This window comes from Monomorium pharaonis, chromosome 8, assembly GCF_013373865.1.
Source record: "Monomorium pharaonis isolate MP-MQ-018 chromosome 8, ASM1337386v2, whole genome shotgun sequence".
Taxonomy (NCBI): Eukaryota; Metazoa; Arthropoda; class Insecta; order Hymenoptera; family Formicidae; genus Monomorium; species Monomorium pharaonis.
This window is the reverse complement of record NC_050474.1, coordinates 5034182-5052528: the sequence shown is the minus strand read 5'-3', so window position 1 is coordinate 5052528 and position 18347 is coordinate 5034182. Positions and strand designations below refer to the sequence as shown.

The following is an 18347-nucleotide window of genomic DNA, read 5'->3' as shown; positions in this document are numbered from 1 at the left end:
CTCGTAACGCAAGAGGAGATCGTAACGCACGGACGAGAGACTCTCGATTTCATAATGCCGCGTCCTTCGCTCCATCGGCTCTCCGTCAAAAGAACCCGAGACGGGAGACGAGGCGCGGGATGTAAAGCGATGCGAAAGCAACGGCGCACGTTGATAACGACGACGTAACGGCCGTCCGCGTCACGGAATGGTTTACTCTACCGGCCGGACGCGATCCCGGTAATTACGATTTAAATTAGCGATCAATCCCGGCGGCGTGGCGAACGACACGACGCTGACGTCACTCGTACGAGTCGGCCTTCCGGCCGTTTACTTTTGCGCTAAGTGAAAAGCAACTGACTGATGGGCGTATACATGCAATCCCCGTGTGGGCAGAGATTATGAAAAGCGACGGCCATTGTTTATTGTTTGTCTACTTGGCGCAACTGTAAAATGGTGGGCCGCGCGTGGAAGTCACCGGATCCGCGCGACTTCGCGAACGCAAATTCGGAAAATCCCCCCCCCCCGGGGGGGAATGAACAGACGGGGAAGGAGGAAGTTGAGAGGCACCAAGTCTAAGCAGACAAAATGATAAAAGAGAGCCGCGCTCGCTACTTTTCGTTATCTGTCTACTTATGTTGTGTACACAGACGACAGTTTGGATATTCCGCGCGTAGACTACACACTCTCGACTTTAGCGCTGCTAAAAAGGTGAGGCGAGGAAAGCGACACTCACAGCTCAAACATTTAACAAACAAACCGCCGTGTGAGCGTAACTCAAACCTTTTAGACGCGTATCGCGCGCGTTACAAGCGGTCGATGGAACAAATTTAATCGCCAAGTTAGTAAACACCAATATCACACCGTGAACGGGCAAATTTGCAAACTGCAAGCAAACGCATCGCATATTTGGACGTACCGTTTGGAAATAATTATGTAATCTTTATGTATAAACGCGCAGTTAAACTATAATTATTTATCAAGCGAACGTATAATATTAATTTTTACATTAATATCAATTTCGTGGAAAGAATGCATATTTATGCGGTATATTTAATTTATTGTATCATAAACTGTTACGTTTAACGTTTTCTGCCGACAAAGGTATCATCATGAATATTCAAGTCAATGGCCAACGTTGAATTATAGTCGTTTATCGGAATCGTTCCGTAATTATGCAGCCGTTTTTTTGAAGTATCCACTCTTAAATCAGACGAGAATGCCGAAATTAGCATGTTGCGAAGGCCAAAGCGTGTTTGGAATAAATGTCCCGACGATTTAAATCCCAAAAACGTTAATTTCGCGCGCAAGGAGAACGTCTCTCGGTCCGATCTATACACAAAATCGATAGCCAGATTAGTTAAACAGCAAACTGCTCGTTTACTTACTAAAAAAAAAAAAAAAAGGGTATACAGGGACAAAACTTCAGAGCCACAAAAAATCGTCCAGCATCCGCATGCCAACTCTCTCTCTCTCTCTCTCTCTCTCTCTTTCTGCACCTACCGTGTGCCTCAATGAACATCGCCCAGCAGCCCCAGAAAGCCTGAGTGTTGCCGGAACGGTGTTCCACGACCCCGCCATTGCATCCCGGACCATCCTCCGGGAAGCCGTTCGCATTCTGACCTTTAAATTTGGAGAGCGACTCCTCGTAACCGTGCTGGGAACGTTGCTCGCGATGGTGCTCGGCGACGGTGTCCGCTGGATCGAAACCGAGCCGGTCCTTGTAGTAAGCCTGGGTCGACATTCTGTCCTTCTCCGGGCCCCGGGCCGTCCCAGCGAAGTAGAGGGTGCAGGTTTCAACGTTCATACCCGGCTCACGCGCGAACTATCATGACACACTTCTTCACGACACCGCGAGAACGCGGAACCGGAGACGCCGTTCTCCGTCGCCCTGACAGCACCAGCCGGCGGCAGGGTGCTCGATTAGTCTCGCTTATTCCGCGTGTTTAAATCACGTTCACCACTCGACGTTTAAAGTGTTCGTAGAAAACCGCGCTGCTTGTTCTTTCGAAGGTGTGTACCTCGTGGTGTACACGCTCGTTCGTTGGCTCCCAATCGCGCGCGAATAGCGATCTTTTTTTTTTCACATTTTCGCAAATTTTCTCGCTCTTTCTCTCTCTCTTTCTCTTTCAAAGTCAATTCTCAGATCGGAGCTTTTTCAATTCGATTCGTTCGTTAAGTTAGTCTCGCGAGTCTCTACGATGTCCACCCGATTGTCCGTCGTTGTTTACCACGACGTGCACCAGCCTCGGCTGGAACGCGGTCGGTTTTCTCGGACCCTCCCCTCGGTCGTTCGGGGAATCGGCCTGGGATTCCCTCCACCTTCGGATTCCAATCTGCCGCGCGGCGCGTATGCAAATGCGAGTCGCTTTTATATCGCCCGCGACCTCTTATACGATATGGCACTTTGTGAATTCTCGAAAGGACGCCCGACTCGCCGTCGTGTCCCTGTCAGTGACAACACGAAGGTGGAAAACCTGTGCAACGATAATGCGCAATGCGAGAATAAGATATTCGAACCTTGAACGAGAACGTTTGATAAGCGATTCTACGAAAGTGAAACGCGGCCGGGGAGAAACTTGACAGTTCTAGCGCTGAGAAATTCCATTTTTGAAAAATTAATCCCAAAATTATACCAACTATAATCTTAAAAATCAATTAATAACATGATTTTTAAATTATTATATTAATATGCACGAAATATTGCAAATTGATTGCTGGCCATTAATATGCGAAAGACTGAAGGAATTGTAGAAAGAAAAGGAAAGGGAAGTGCATACTGCAATAGCGTAAACGTAAGCTATAATGATTGTAAAGTATTGTAAGGTGCAGTGTCGTTTCGTCCATTTCTAACAATTAAATGTAAATTAACTTTAATCTCGATTTCTCTTATTTGTAAAGCTAAAGAAAATTTTAAAGAGAAGTTAAACTTAAATTAAAGCTAACTAATCATCAGCAGCGATAGGAAATGCGCCTTACAACCACTTACAACTACGATTACACTATTGTAGGATGGTCGTAAAAAAAAAGCAGTGGCGTGATAAAAATAAAAAGGGCGATCGATCGATATTCACGTGAGATTAGAAATCAACAGCCTTGGTGCACGCCTAAGTAAGAAACTTGGAAACTCGATCACGGTTACACCCAGCCACCAGGTACTATTAACTCACCGCATCAAATTTGCAATCGATCGTCTAGCATATTAGGCTAACGATTGGGGTAGGGTAACGGCAAAATGCGATTAAATATGATTAACTTGTGATTTATCTAATGGAACATCTTGTAATCTCTCTTATATCCAAAAATTTGTACAAATTGTAACAGCAAATACGCAAAGACGAAGGAATAAATCGCGCAGAATTTAATTAATTAAACAAAAGCTCAGACTTCAAGGATAAATTTTATGCCAGCGGGACACCGCACCATTTGTTTAATCAACCGATTTTTTTTTTAAATCAATCTCCTCACTCTGTGGAAAAACAAACTTAACCCAATAAAGCAAGACAGACCGGCAGACAATTGCGCCCCCGTTTCGCTAATTTCGTAGCACTGTAAATGCCTGCGACACGCACCTACGGCTGGGCCGGTACGACGTCGAACATCCCGGCCCGTGAACACACCGATGCGAAAAGTGAAATCGGACGGACAGATGGACGGGCGGATTGGACAGATCGAGCGACCTTTTCGAACTGACGATCCGCGAGGCGCGTGGAGACTGAGCGCCGACGCACACGCCTGGCACCGGCGGAGGCCTTAAGGCGACGATGGAAGCGCGCCTCTAACCGCGAGATCGAACTCCCCGCATATGGTAAACGGAGAACGGGTACGTGGGTGCCCGCCGTGTGGTCGGTGCGTGTGTCAGGACGGTCCGTCATGGACCAATTCGCCGACGCGGCGGTGGCGAAGGGGGGCTCTGCTGCTGGCTCTGCCAGCAGACGCGATTGTTGCACTACCGTTCGATCGTGGACAGCGCGCAACGCGTATTATCCCCCTCCCCCTCTCCCATCCCTTCCTCTCTCCTCTCTCTCTCTCTCTCTCTCTCTGCGTGATAAAATTTAAAAAGAGCTCAAGGAAGAAGCTCAGAATTAAATGCCTAAGACGATGGAAATTGCGTGCGCGGAATACGAGAGGTGCGTTGTCGTCGCGACGCGATGCAAGGCGCGACGCGCATACACGATCGGCTCGGACGCGCGCGTGATCGGACGCACATGCATACATACATGCACGCACGCACGCACGCACGCCGAAGCCGGTCGTCAGTCTTGCCCGCACGAAATTAGAAACGGAAAGAAAACAGAGTGACACGCGGTTAGGCGAGGTCGTTCCGCGACACGTTCCGCCGGTCGTCATTGCGCGCAGGAAGAGCCGATGGCGTCGATGTCGAGATCCTTCTCGTCTCGGCACCGTTAAATATAATTACGAGGAAAGAAGAGAACGGCTTATAAAAACTGACTCCCGAAAGAAAAAAAAACCTGAATCGCGCGCACTCGACGCGCGAGAGCAATCAGGGTTCTTTTTTTCTTTCTTCGCTGTAAAAATTAAAAATTCGCCATCCGTTTTCGGATTCGATTAAAAATCCATAACGGTACGCGTCTCTTCCGTTCCGGGAATTCAATTTAAAAGGCTGCGGCTCTCGAACCGAGGAGAATGCATCTCTCGCCGCTCGTTGACCCGTGAATGCGGCTTTAATTGATCCCGCACTCCGCGCCTAATGGAACGAGCCCTTGTTAATTCATTAAACGCCGATTGGCGACGACGGTCTCTCGCTCTTAATGTCGCCGGGTGTGCTGAATCATGCGTTCCGAGAAAAAACTTACTCTCTCGCATCCTCGAGCATAATACACACACACACGTGTGCGCGCCTTATATGAGCATAGTCCCGCTCTCGCGGGGAGCACGCACGTCATACCTCATATCGCGAGGTGTAGGTATGCCAAAACGGCGGACGCGCGTTCGGGGATCCGAGATTCATCGGGAGAAGATCGGGTCCAAGGGAACGGCGTATCACAGCATGTCCGATGCGCGTCGATATCTTAAAGATTGCGCGCATCCCGGAGAAGAACCGCGCGCATGCAGACGTCTAACTACGGGGTATTAACCGGCGAGTTAAGCGACGGAGCGAAACTACGATATTACGGCCGCTTGCCTGGCAATCGCTTATGCGTTATTACTCGCCCATGTGGCATACGCGACTATCGCAACAGCTATACATACACAAGTGAGATCTCCACAGCTATAAGCTTATAGCCGGGATCTCGCGTGTCCTCTGCGGGCGAGAGTACAGTTGAAGGAGATAAAGGCAGAAAATTACATTCAGAGAACTTCATAAAATCAAAAAAAAAGGTGGGGGGAAGAGAAAAATTCGAGGGAAGGAGGGACGTTCTCTCCCCCGTGAGAGCGAAGGAGAGGAAGGGCACGCGCGCGAGGGCATCGTATCGCGAGCGGCACAACGCGCGGGCTACACGGGGGCCGGCTCGGCGGCATTCTTGCGCCAAGTCGCATAACGGGTCCGCAGTCGATCTCGGCCCATTACTCCCCGGGGCCCCGGCGGAGGTTACTCCCTCCGCGATCAACCTTGAAGGGGATCTCGGGAGGCCCGCCGAGACTAATCGAGTCGCGCGTCTCCCGCGTTGGAGATCACGAAAAACTAGCCACGTAGCGTTTACACCTCCAATTCCCCCCGCATTTTCCGCGGCAGACACGAATGGTCCGTCGTGTGAGATTTTCGAATGGGATGTCGGGTATTACTTCTGGGTACCCTTGAAAAGGGCGTCGGCTCGAACGACGAGTTGTAGCGACGATAGTCGCGTCACGGCAGGCGAGGGACACCAGGCGACGAGAACGATTAAGGTAATGAGAAACCGAGAGGATCGATTTCAAAGGTGAACGAGGTAGGCGGCCGACTGACGCAGAACAAACATAAAGTGTCGCTTCCCGAAGCGTGACGATGCGTGAATAAAAAAAAAAAAAAAAAACTCCGCCGTTGTCATAGATACGCGGGTATGACGTAGGGAAAGTATTTGTTCTCCCGGCTTAATCGCGATTTGAATTTCATTTCGATCTAACGACCGGGCTGAGGATCGCGGAAACAATTGGAAGAAGGTGACGATACCTTCGGGTTCGCGATCGGCCCTTAAAAGGCTACGCGCGAGTAGTCGTGTACGTGGGTTAGAGCGCGAGATAACGATACGAAACGTGTTCGCACGGATGTCACGCGGAGAGAGCTATACCGAGAGCAGGTTGCGAGGCCTCCGCGCCGGCGGAGGCGTAAATCTGCGCGTACGCGGAACGTGCCCCGCGTTCGATCACAATGCAATCGCCGCCAACCGCCGACGTCGGCGTGGATGGGATCACGTTTATTCTTACCACGAAGTACCAGCTAACAAGTGTACAAAGAATAAAGGGCGAGATCGGACGCGAATCCCGTGAGAATTAGCGACGGAGATGTTTGCAGTCGAACGAACTCGAAATTCCTTAACGAACGGTCGTCACTTCTTTCTCTCTCCAGCGCTGGAAGAGGAGTGCACAATTCGCACACGTGCAGTTGATGCATTATCCTGAAATTCCCTGGACAGAATCGTCATCGTGTTGCCAGAAACGACATTAAAATTCCTATTACCTATGACAAAAGTGAATTCTACCTGACGTTTTACCAAGAATGGAAGACTCGTTTGGGACCCACCGAGTCTAGTTTCGAGAGGAAGGGACCCCGGTGTTGGCGTAGCATATTCAGCCCGAAATCGAACCGGCGGCCCCACCTGTATTTGCCTAGACGTGCCCGCCCACAATCGAATCGCACCTCTCGCAACGTTCACCGACGGCATGATCCGCGAATTCGTCCCCGCCAGTTAACCATATAAGGATATTGTTGATCATAGTCGTCTTTTAATGTTGTTTCACCCCTTCTACTGGAGTGTCGTCTACTGGCGATGATTTCACCATCACCGTCGTCCGCCAAGGGGCAACCGAGAAAACAACCAGGAATGATTTCATCGAGTACAATCGCTCGCGAGAACGTCATTTACGATAATTCGCATTCGGCGTAAAACGCGATGCGTGAAAAAAGTGATTTGCTGCGGGTAAGAATAGCACAGGAAAGAGGAAGGCAGGCCTCTCGAGAGCCGTTGACGAGGAAGAACGAGATTTGGCGATGAGTAATTCCGTTACAAAAGAGGAATAGTAAATAATAGTACAGGAAACGACTCTCTCCACGTACACAAAATCCCCCGCTGTATAAACTGATTCTCAAATCAGAGAAACAATTTATTCTCGCAAATTGGCACGTACGAGGCCAAAAATCGGTCATTGATTTTGAAGAAAAGTTCAACGTAAAGAGAAATGCAAATCGATCGATCTTGCGCGTTGAGCCTTCCCAACGCTAGCGGCGCGAAACGAGATATTTACGATGTCTTCGTCTGGGATGTTACGTTACTTGAAACTCATTTTCACTGCTGAGAGAATAATTAAGTACCGTAGAGAATAATTAAGCCTCGGGAATCGCGATTATTTTATGTGTACCCCGATCCTCCGTGTGGAGTCAATTTGCCGAGCGAATTAACTGCGGCTAGGCAGCGCCAATTCGAGTAAAAGTTTCGCGATCCAACCAAATTAAGAAGTCGCGCGCGCGCCCGCGAGGGTCGGCGCGAGTAAACCGCGGCGCGTTATATGTGCTCTCGCGCACGTCTCTCCGCCTCGACCAGTTTTGTCGTCGACTTCTGCCGCTGTTTCTCCTCGCTCTCCTCACTCGGCGTCCATTACATAATCGTCGCGTTCGATAAAAACAACTTTCTTCTTATCCCACAGCGGGCGGTGTCTTGTCTTTCCCGGCGTCCGGCGGGAAAACTCCGCTCAAACGGCACGACGTGTCGACGGAGTGTCGAGAGGGAAGAGAAGTTCCGCGTTGGGGGCTTGCGTAAAAAATTTTAAGTATTTCCGGCGGTGAGTATTCCACCCCCCTCCCCCCCCCTCCGTTATCTCGAAGACCGTGTTTGCGTCGCTTATTAAGCGTACCAGGCAAATTAGCCGTGTTTTTACATCGCGTGCTATCTGCCATCTCGTATTTATCCGGCTTACGCGGTATCGATAATAACAGATAAACGCAACTTAACTGATAGCCGACGACGTGACGCTATTCCGCGGAAGAATCCTACGTTTGATTATTTACAATGTTAAAATAATATTAAAATTCAAATCACGATCGACTTGGGAAAATCTCTCGGCGAGTCAGGTGTAAAAGTAAATCAGCTAAAAGTTTATATAAACGAACAAAATTTCCACGTGAAAATAAAATTTTAATTACCCAAAGATCAAGTTCGACGCTACATCTTTTTAAAGAATACATCGTTTCTACGCGAGATAAAATCTACGTAAGCATCACAATACGTACACATACACGATGTAGAAACCACGCGGCAATTTAAAGGTCTGCATCACGATTCTGATGTCAACGGAACGATTTTGAAATCGATAAGAGGTAGACGTCGAGCAATGTAGAGACAAACGAGTCGGAAAAGTCGCCGTGTGAGAGGAGAGGCGTATTCATTGAAATCGAATATATTATCGATCGATCGATTGATCGAGAGAGAGCGAAAGAGAGAGAGAGAATGGGAAAGCAGGAGGGTAGAGGGAGTGTCGGAATCACTGCCGTGATTACCAGAGGCGTATGACTCAAACACGAACGCCTGGCGTTGCCAGCGAGCCGTTCGGGTTATTTTCGCGATTAGTACTTCGCGATAGTATTAGATGTAGCTAGTCGCGAGTGTTGTCGTGCAAATTAGAAAAAAAAGAATTGAAAGCTTAAAAAAAAATCGCTACAGCAATGTACCTCGACAAATTCCACCCGCCCGATTTCTCGGACGCGGTAAAACGTGCCCGACTGTGTTTTCATCGCTGCGAGGATAACCGCCATTCGGAGAGGAGCAAGTACTTCCGCATATTCATAGCACCGCGAGAGACTCTGACAATCACCGTCGACAAATCTCGCTGGAAATTCGCGCTTCTCTCTCCGTACACGTGTCAGAATCCTCGCGCTGTATTACGGAACTGGCCGCGGCAACAATGAAACGGCGGCGTGCCTGAAATACCGCTATCGCGTTTATCGCGGCTGATAACGCAACGGTCGATTCGCTCGGAGCTCGAGCGAACACGCACGTTGGAGCGTTTACACCGCGTCCGCGGCGAGGATTCTACGTCGCTCTCCGCTACGAGCCGCTATACGTGTATACCTACTCTGGACTAGGAATAACAATGTCACTGACACCCCGCGTATACGAGCGACACACGAGGAGGATCGTTGGATAACACACCGCTGCTCGCTGTCCGCTCGTCGCTCGGCGCCCGCGCACAGTTCACTACTCCTCGTGCCGCTCGGAGGAAACACGCGCGACACAGCGACGACCGGGCGCTTCGAAACGTGGCACACTCTCGCACACACACACACACACACACACACACACATATACACACACACTCTGCAAATTCTCTCTCTCTCGTTCTCACGAGCGTACGTATATATGTACCGGCGACGACGCCGACGACGACGAAGCTGACGAAGTCGCCGTGTATCCGGAGCGGAGCGGAGAGTCGCGTCGCGAGCCAGGTGCTGGAGCGACAAGGAGTGTACGCGATAGACGGAGAGGGAGAGCGAGAGAGAGATAGAGCCAGGCGCAAGGACGGAGGTGGCAGCGACGAGAGGAGCGGACAGGGACACGCGTTCAAGTGGGAGAGAGAAAGAGTGAGAGAGAGGGTACGGAGGCAGAAAGACGGAAGGATAGAATAGAGAAGGGAGGCAGAGGGGAAGAGAAAAAGAGAGAGAGAGAGAAAGAGAGCGCACTGAGAATTGGAGAGGACGCGGTATGTCGCTCCGCCGTGCAGGCCACGTCGCCTCGGAACGCAGACTGCCGACGCCTGGACAACTGCCGCCCACCCGGCGGCCGGCTCTCCCGAGAGAGAAAGACAGAAAGAGAAAAAGAGAGAGAGAGAGAGGGATCCAAGAAACGGGCCTGTCCCCCTCTGCCTTCCTCGCCGCGCCGACGACCGTTCTCACCGCTCTCCCTCCAGGTTCCCCGATCGCGATCCTGCTCGCTTGCTCCTGCGGAAGACGAAGGAGCAGCAGCAGCATTAGCAGCAGCGGCAGCGGCAGCGCGCGCGGTCCGCCGATGGAAAGTGGGAGAGTGTGAGACGTAGACCGGAGAGAGGGAGAGGAGAACCAGGGTGGAGGGTAAGGGAGGATCAGGAACGCACCTCCTCACACCGATATCTCTCTCTTTCCGTGCCGTGGAGGATAGGCTACACGCCGAGGGAGCCAGTAAGGCAGGTCACGGACCGGCAGGGGTACCGGTACACGGGGTGTGAGTTTACGGAAGTGACGTTTCGCCGCTCATACGTTCCCTCGCGTTCTTTCCCTCCGCGCCAGATCGGAATTATCATTATTTTCTCACCCGATTGTAAGAACAGAACGGTTTTCGATTCCGAGTCTCAGATCGCGAAAGGAAGAAAAAATTGTGAATTTTGCTACAGATATAACAATTTAATTTTTTGCTTACGTTCTGGTGTCATTTTTCATCATTTCTGATAACGTTATCGCAAAGTTCGATATCGCGACAACGTGCAAAAAGACGCGCGAAAAAACGACACGCGTTTCGTTCGACGATATTCGTCGAGAAGAACGGCCGCGTATTTGTATCATAACGGGCGTCATCATTGAGGCATTCACGCCCGATTATTCGGCCTTTAACGATGCTCTAGAGTTCAATCCGGAGAAGCACTCGCGGTCAAGTGGAAGACCCACGTAGGGCCACCATTACTATTTAGAGCATTGGCAATCTTTCGTATACCCCACCCAGCATAACGTGTACCCAGACACTGTTCTATAGACGAATTGAGAGAAAGAGAGAGAGAGAGAGAGAGCTCCGGTCAAACCTTCCCGATGGGGTCACGCGTTATTTCTCGCAGCCACGTAACCCTCGGCGATATGCGTGTCTAGGGACGCTTAAATTGATCAGCTATTCATACTTTAATCCAACGTGAGATGGATAGTTATAATCGCAACATGAAAGATAAATTATTACTAGGAATTTAGGTATTAAAACCTTCCATTCGAAATAAACTCGAATATCAGTGAGCTTTTATCTTGATTAAATGTTATTAATTAGTGTAATGTATTCACCCAAAATTCGTTATAAATTAGTAAATTTTACTCTTGAAAGTTCACGGAAACACAATCCAATATTGAATTAATATTACATTCAACTTTAACGTTCAAATAAGCAAACGCGGTTGCCAATAAGCTTAAGCATCTTCAAGTCTTCGATTTGTCGTCAACCAATCGACCGACCACGATCCACGATTGATTTTTTTTTTTAATTTAATTCGCCTTTTACGTACCTGGCAACAACTTTAACTGGCATTCCTAACTGTACAATGATGGAGACCAAGATTACTCAAAATATATATAAGTACGTCGCTTCTCGTATAAAATCAGTCTTACGTTAGACGCCGATTTAAATCCTCGTTGCTAATACTATTTATCAAAGATACATTTTTTAACATTTACATAACTTATTCGCGAGTGCTCAAAACACATTTAATTTATTAAAATATAAAATATTGTGCCAATAATACTGTACATTTAGATATCGCAAGAGTATTCGAAAAAAATGGGACAAAAGTTTAGAGAAATTTCACAAGGTAAGCTTGTTTCCCTAAAATGCGCGGAAGTCTTGGTTTTGCTAATATTTTGAAATTCTCTTACAACCTTAAATATTTAGATAAATTTCTTAAAAAGATTATACGTTTTCGAAGTAAATGCATTCATATCGCGAATGAGTTTAGAAGTGCGTTACGTGCAAATTAAACCATTGCAAAATCATGATCGACGTGTGATTATTAGCAGAGTACATTTGAGAGAGCAAATTATCAACATTGCGTTATAGCCAGCGATGACACGTCGTTCTCGCACGTGTCTTATCATGTATCATAAATAAAAAGCAAATCTTGAAACTCAGAATGTAGATAAATAAAAGATAGTTATACAAAACAACTATAATTATAAAAAGATAATTGTATTATCGTTTTATATTCAAAATTTTCTCGATAAAAATAAAATTACAAAATACTTTTTCTGAAAAGACTTATCACGGAGACTAAAAGAGTTAAGAGTATCAACGGTCACTATACGATAACAATATTAAGGTGTGGTAAAACGGTCGCGATATCGATGAGACGGGTGCAACGTTCTCGCGATGTTCCAATATCTCTTGCTGGTAAGGTAGATTCGGTTCGTGTTAATTGGTCAATTGTATTACAGAAATTGTAATATAAATTAAATGCAACGTGCAATTTATATGTACATTGCGATCTCTTTGTTTCCGAGTTAACGGAAGGAGAATAATCGTAAAAATAGGATCTCACGTCTATAAGTCGAACTAACTCTGGCCTGACCTGTGACCTCTTCATAACGGTATTCAGAGCGAAATTTTTTCGTTGGTTCGATCCAACATTATATTATTGTATTTATCATTGTTGCTATGGTACATTTATCTCATATTAAATTAAAATTAATCAAAGATCATTTTTTTATTTGTCTATCAATAGATTTTTAATGAAAACTTCAAGTTTAGTAAATTTTTCAAATTTAACTTGAATATTTCAAAGCTAAATTCAAGTTTCATTCAACTCAAGTCAATTAAAACTATTTTAAGAAAGTTGACCAATTTAAATGCTAATTCGATAGAAAACGTTACCCGGAAAAACATATCGTATGGTTTGTGATTTCTCCTCGTTACAGTTGTTATATAAGATTAATTACAACGTACATGTCAATAAGCAAGTCAGGATGAGCACCCCGGTTTCATTTAGGTATATGGCGGTTGTATAGTATATATTTACATAGCAACTGACACCACGAGAGAACATGTGCAGACTCGAGCGAGCGGCAGTCTAGTATCATTTACATCTCAAAAGTACACGGAGACGAAAATACCCCCAAAGTATTTGCCATTAATAACATTTAATAGCCTATAATTTAATGAAAAATTTTAATAGTCCGAAATTTTTAAAAATGCTCTGTATCCAAGGATTATAACACTAAAATAATAACGATAAATATTTAGTGAAGTTGAAAACGTCTGAAAGAAACGCTCTCTTTCTCTCTCCCTGGGTAATATGTTATTATGCAAAATTCCTTTATGATGCTAAAAGCTTTCATACGAGGCAATGAACCTAGTTCACATCAACTCGCAACATTTTTCCGCTTACGCCTACGCACACGGCTCGCAACACGGTCGCGAAATATTCTAACGGTGTGATGCGAATTAAGCGGTAGTTAGTACTAGGTAGACGGCGTCGACCGTACTTTTGGTCTTTGCTTTTGATTAGAAGAGGAGAGAGGACGGAAAAAATGTCGGAACATTGCGGCCGGGGCGCGCGTCTTTAGATCTCCCACGCGAATTACGGAGTGAACGCGCGAAAAGCCGGCACCGCGACTCCAGCAGGCAATCATTGTCCACAGTTAAATTTACATTAAGCTCGGAGCGTTATAAGCGCGCGCCGACAAACGAACGGTCACGAACGTCTCGCGCTCGAGTTTAGTCTGCACGCCCCGATGGAGTCCCGTGCGTCTAAACAGCCAACGTTCTAACGTTTACGCGTTGACATATGGGTCCACATGCGATTTTATGTGTATTATGAGGATACCGGCGAGCAATTCGCAATCGTTCACGATTCATTCGAAGCCACAAGTACGGTATAAAAAAATTTGTACTTTCATTAAACCGCGCTGCTTCGTAATAAAAATTGTTAAAACGGCTCTTTCAAAGTGCCTTTAGTGCCGCGAGACTCGGTTGGAACGGCCTAGCTCACGGGGAAAGTCGTCCAGCTGGCAATAATTAAAAGTGGAAGGCACATCGCCGCCGAGCACCACCACGGACTCTATAGGCAAGAGAGGCGAGCGAAGAGGCAGCTGATGGCGTATAGCCGGGCATCGAACCGTGACCCGAGCACCTGTTGCCGCCTCCACGGTCGTAGCTCGACGTGAACTGACCTAACTTGTCCCTACTTCCTATACAGTCCGCAGGAGATAGAGCGATTCGACCAGCCTAACCGGTAGACAAAAAAAAACGATGCCGCTGTCAATAGCTTGAGAAATTAATCCGTAAAAACTGGACGAACCTAGCTGCTAGACTTTACATTAACATTATGGAACCCGTTTTACAGTTATTAGATATTTGAAAAATATTTCGATGAGAATCTTTGTGGTGAATCTTTCGAACCAATTATCGTCTTTCATGAAATGGAGAATTAAAATATTTTTTTTTAAATAGCAAATATTTCAATAATATTCCAAACTTTATCTTTTTCGATTCGACATAAAACAAATTGTTAATTAAATTGTTAAGTTATGTCGGAGTGTTCGCCATAAAAATTTTCTGCGTCTTCGTAGTGAAGGCGATTTCCGGTCGGAAAGAATTTGATAGATGATGATTACGGCGCTATATGACTAGACACATTGTGATTGAATTACGTAACAATGGACAGGTAGTTCCTGCATCGCATCATCGCCGTACAAATAGACGGCCACGAAATGTGCTACTGCGAAACGCGCGCCGACTACCTTGTGTGACTAATAGCGCATAACAAACTTAAATTGCCACGGGCCATTAATACTTAACGAATAGACGCGCATGTGATACATAGGATCTCAATACATCCTTGCGCTAGCTACCGGAGTTACGTTGACTAAGAGCGTGCCTCGCAAATTGAATTGTACATACAATCGCGATAGGAGATCTCGATGTCAGCAGTCAATGAAGGTAGAATCTACAGAATCCGAAGAAATATTCCCTCTAAACTATGTAAATTCTTCCCCATTCATGCTTCACCGCTATTCAGGCTATTCATTCACGGCGTGGAAATATTTTTGTACATCCGGGCGAATAATACGAGTCCGTGGAACAAGTGACACCCACACGCAGCATCGCGCACGCGTCCGAGACGAATAATGGTCAGAGTGGTCCAAACGTCGCGGGGCGCGGGGCCGAAGAGAGAAGAAGAGAAAAGAAAAGGCATCCGTGGAGGAAAAATTATCGCGGTAAGGCGACCTCCGGCGCGCAACTCGATATTTACAAAATGCTCTCGAGTTTCTGCTCTCGTTGGCATCCCACGTTGAAAACGATGTCGCGAAGTACGGAAACGCGATGCTCGTTGTACTAGAATTGCACGATATGCCCATATTTTTAAAATTATCTGTCGTGACGATCCTTAACTGCACGCCAATACGCATAATTCCAGAAATCCAGGTCGTCATCGTCATTTTTAATGCTAGAAAAAGGCAACGTTCCTACTAAAAAAATTACCGAGTGAAGAAAACGGAAAGAAGTATTGCGCGTTACATAAATTTTATTGTCAAGATACGTAGCGAATTTTATGCTTATTCTCGGCAAAAACTTTCGTTTGCTCGGCGCTGCGTCCGAGGATGATTAGACTCGCTAATTAGGCCGGTCGACAGGTAGGGTTACACGTTTTCATATTAATTTTTCGATAGTGCGAAGGTACATAACGCCCACAATCAACCTACCGTCGGGCTGTAGAATAACAGACCGCTGTAACACACGGCTTCATCCATTATCCATTATTTTTGACATGACCCTAATCATCTCCGTGATGAACAGAGTCGTCAGGAAATTAATCGCACAATTGAATTCGGTACACGGAGCGTTCGCATGTTCACCGCATGCTCGCGAGGGTCGCCGTTGATCGGTACAATCTTCGTCAATCAAAACAATGCGACAGCGAGATAGATAATCGGAATAACAGTACGACCGGCGAAAAGTGTAATCGTGTGATCCCTGCATTGATATAATTTCATAATTATTATATGTTATTGCGTGTGTCCCGCGTGGAACGTGATAAAAAATCTAGGTACGGCAAGTGCCATTTGAATATTAAGTCCATCCTTGCGTCATAGAAGGGAGTGCATTTTTATCCAGTTAAATGCACTTTTGTCAACCGTCCGTCTCTCTCACGTCCTCAAACGGTAAATGACTGACGAAGATTCGACAAACGATAACGTTGGCTGACAACGACAAGATACGTTGTCTCTATATGTATACGAGAGGAGACTGTTCGTGAAGTTCGTGGGAGAGGAATTTGCATGCGAACGATACGGCCGGTGATCGGGCGTCGACGTCCCGGCGCGATATTAGATTACATTAAAATGCGTAATAAATTTAGAACAGGTGCTAATCGAATGATCGCGTAGCAAGGGATGAGTTTCAAAAGATTCATCCGCGATGAATAAGAAAATTTCATTTTCATAATTTTAATTGTCGCGTATCGTTTCCATTATACGACGAGTCTCTAATTTTCCCGAGGAGTTCCCGTCTCTCCATTTTCGAACCGCAGCAAGAACAACTGAACATCTCCGCGAGACCGGATGAACCACGTGGGTCTCGAGTCGAACACACATTCGCGGATGTTTACGATACACCGAATTTAAATTCGCGGTCGGTTTCATCGCCCGGGAAGGAGACATACACATCTGAACAACGCGTTGCACTGTGTTACATTCGAGGGAAGGAGCCGCGACCATGCACTTGCTAATGCGCCGCTATATTTATCGCCGAAAAGTAAATAACCACCGGCTGAAATAGCCGTGTGTCAACGTTGTTAACATTTCTGACCCTACGAAAGCTGCGCGCCGCGACGAGAGAGAAGGCGATGCGAGCATTAAGATGAATCAGCGACATCGGGCCGGCATCTCTGAATCTCGCAGACTCACCGCGGCATTTGCGACGCACGACGAGTTCACGAACGCGAGAGAAGCTGCCAGAGAAAGGACGAGTCGTCGAGCCGGCAGCAAGTATTATGGCAAGTTACATCCGGACAGTAGCGATCGTGTAACTATTTACACCGGAAACGTGAAAAGTTTTCACCGTTCAAAGTTAACGAAGGAATTTCGTCACCTTTCACATTTCCGTCCTAGGGAGACGAGTAATTTTTTCAAATAGAATCCATTTTCATTCTGAATTTCACTTGACATCTCGGTAATATCAAAGTTCGCTCGAGCCTATTCAACTTAATTAATTAGATTGGCGAGTAAATAACCGTTTCGCGTTAATCGCGCGGAGGAAACGTTGATGCAAGATCCAACTGCTCTTCGCTCGCGTAGCATAGGCACACATGTGGCCACTAGAGCGTTCGCTGGGGATATCCCCGCGGGTCATCCACCGCAAGGCATGCAATTAAGGTACGTGGCGGTACTCACCAGCGATTCGCAGCACGGCCCGGTCGGCAGGGTCGAGCTGCAGGATGCTCAAGGGCTTGTCCTTCGCCCATTCCTTCAGGCTGCCGTCCAGCTCGAACTCCATGATCCCCGCAGCCCAAGCCGTCCGATCGCTTCTCTTCTTACACCATGCTCGGGTCCCGCGCCGCATGCGTCTCTCTCTCTCTCTCTCTTTCTCCTTTCTCCGCTTTTCCTGCGGCGGATGTCCTCTCTCACGACGGCGAGATGTCCTTACGCGCCGCTAGCAACACCACGTCGACGCTGCTGCGCCAATAACAACAACTCGCGGCCGTTTCCTCCCGGCATTGTCATTGTTTACATCACTGAGCGACACCGAACACCGCAGAGAGATCCGTCCGACCAGACACGTGCGTCTGGACGCACGTGCGTTCACTGCGAAAAAAAAACGTAACGCTCTCACGCCGCTGTTTCTCTTCTTTCCCCCTCCCCCACCCTCTCGTCTTCTTCTTCGCGCCCGCGCGGATCACGTTCGCTTTTTTCGCGCGGTAACGCTCTTCAGAAACGCGTGAGGCGCGGAATGACGTCACTTCGTACAGACCTTCGCTCGGCTCACCCTCTATTCTAGTCGAGGGTGGGAAGGGACAGAGGGAGGGAGTGGAAAATTCACGGAGGGTTGCGGAGTCACGTATTGTTTACCACGCGTGCGATACGTGCTCATTGAGGAACCCGCCCCCTCACCCCGTCCCTCTCGTATACACCGGGGTGCCGGGGGGAGTTGGAAACGCCGCGTCGTTTCCGAGAAACTCCGGCTACCTAGGGGACGAAATGAAAATAATACTCGGTGGCTATCTTGAGATCGCGACACGACCTTGACGAGGAAACGAGCGGGGCTACACGCGCGGGCGAGTAAAGCAATATATTACGAGTTTGTTTTATTTATGTATCTTATATTCCGCGCTGCGATCTGTCTGCGACATTTCCCTCTTTTTTTCTTTTTGCAGTCCACGAAGAGTTGCATCCGTTGGAGCACGCTAGGCTCCGACGACCAGCTGAATTCGTATCATTTTCCCGCGTGTCGTATGCGTGTGTGTGTGTGTGTGCGCGCGCGGTGTACTTCTCGGAAATA

General features: G+C 47.4%; 1 protein-coding gene and 1 long non-coding RNA gene across 34 annotated transcripts in view; one reads left to right on the top strand and one right to left on the bottom strand.

Annotated features, from left to right (window-relative positions):
- LOC105829416 (microtubule-actin cross-linking factor 1) overlaps positions 1-18347 on the bottom strand; it is a 99771-nt gene that overhangs the window by 76633 nt on the left and 4791 nt on the right. For 21 of the 33 annotated variants that reach the window (XM_036290446.1, XM_036290445.1, XM_028189952.2 and 18 more), the window contains 2 exons: positions 17243-17653; positions 1603-2456 (listed from right to left, as the gene is read on the bottom strand). In XM_036290446.1, coding sequence (XP_036146339.1) covers positions 1603-1786 — 184 coding nt within the window. In that variant the 5' untranslated portion in view covers positions 1787-2456; positions 17243-17653. The other 12 variants (XM_012668219.3, XM_012668232.3, XM_028189955.2 and 9 more) reach the window with 8 other exon arrangements.
- On the top strand, positions 9498-14297 carry LOC118646796. Its single transcript, XR_004964227.1, has 2 exons — positions 9498-13718; positions 13797-14297. It is a non-coding gene; the product is annotated as an uncharacterized LOC118646796 (long non-coding RNA).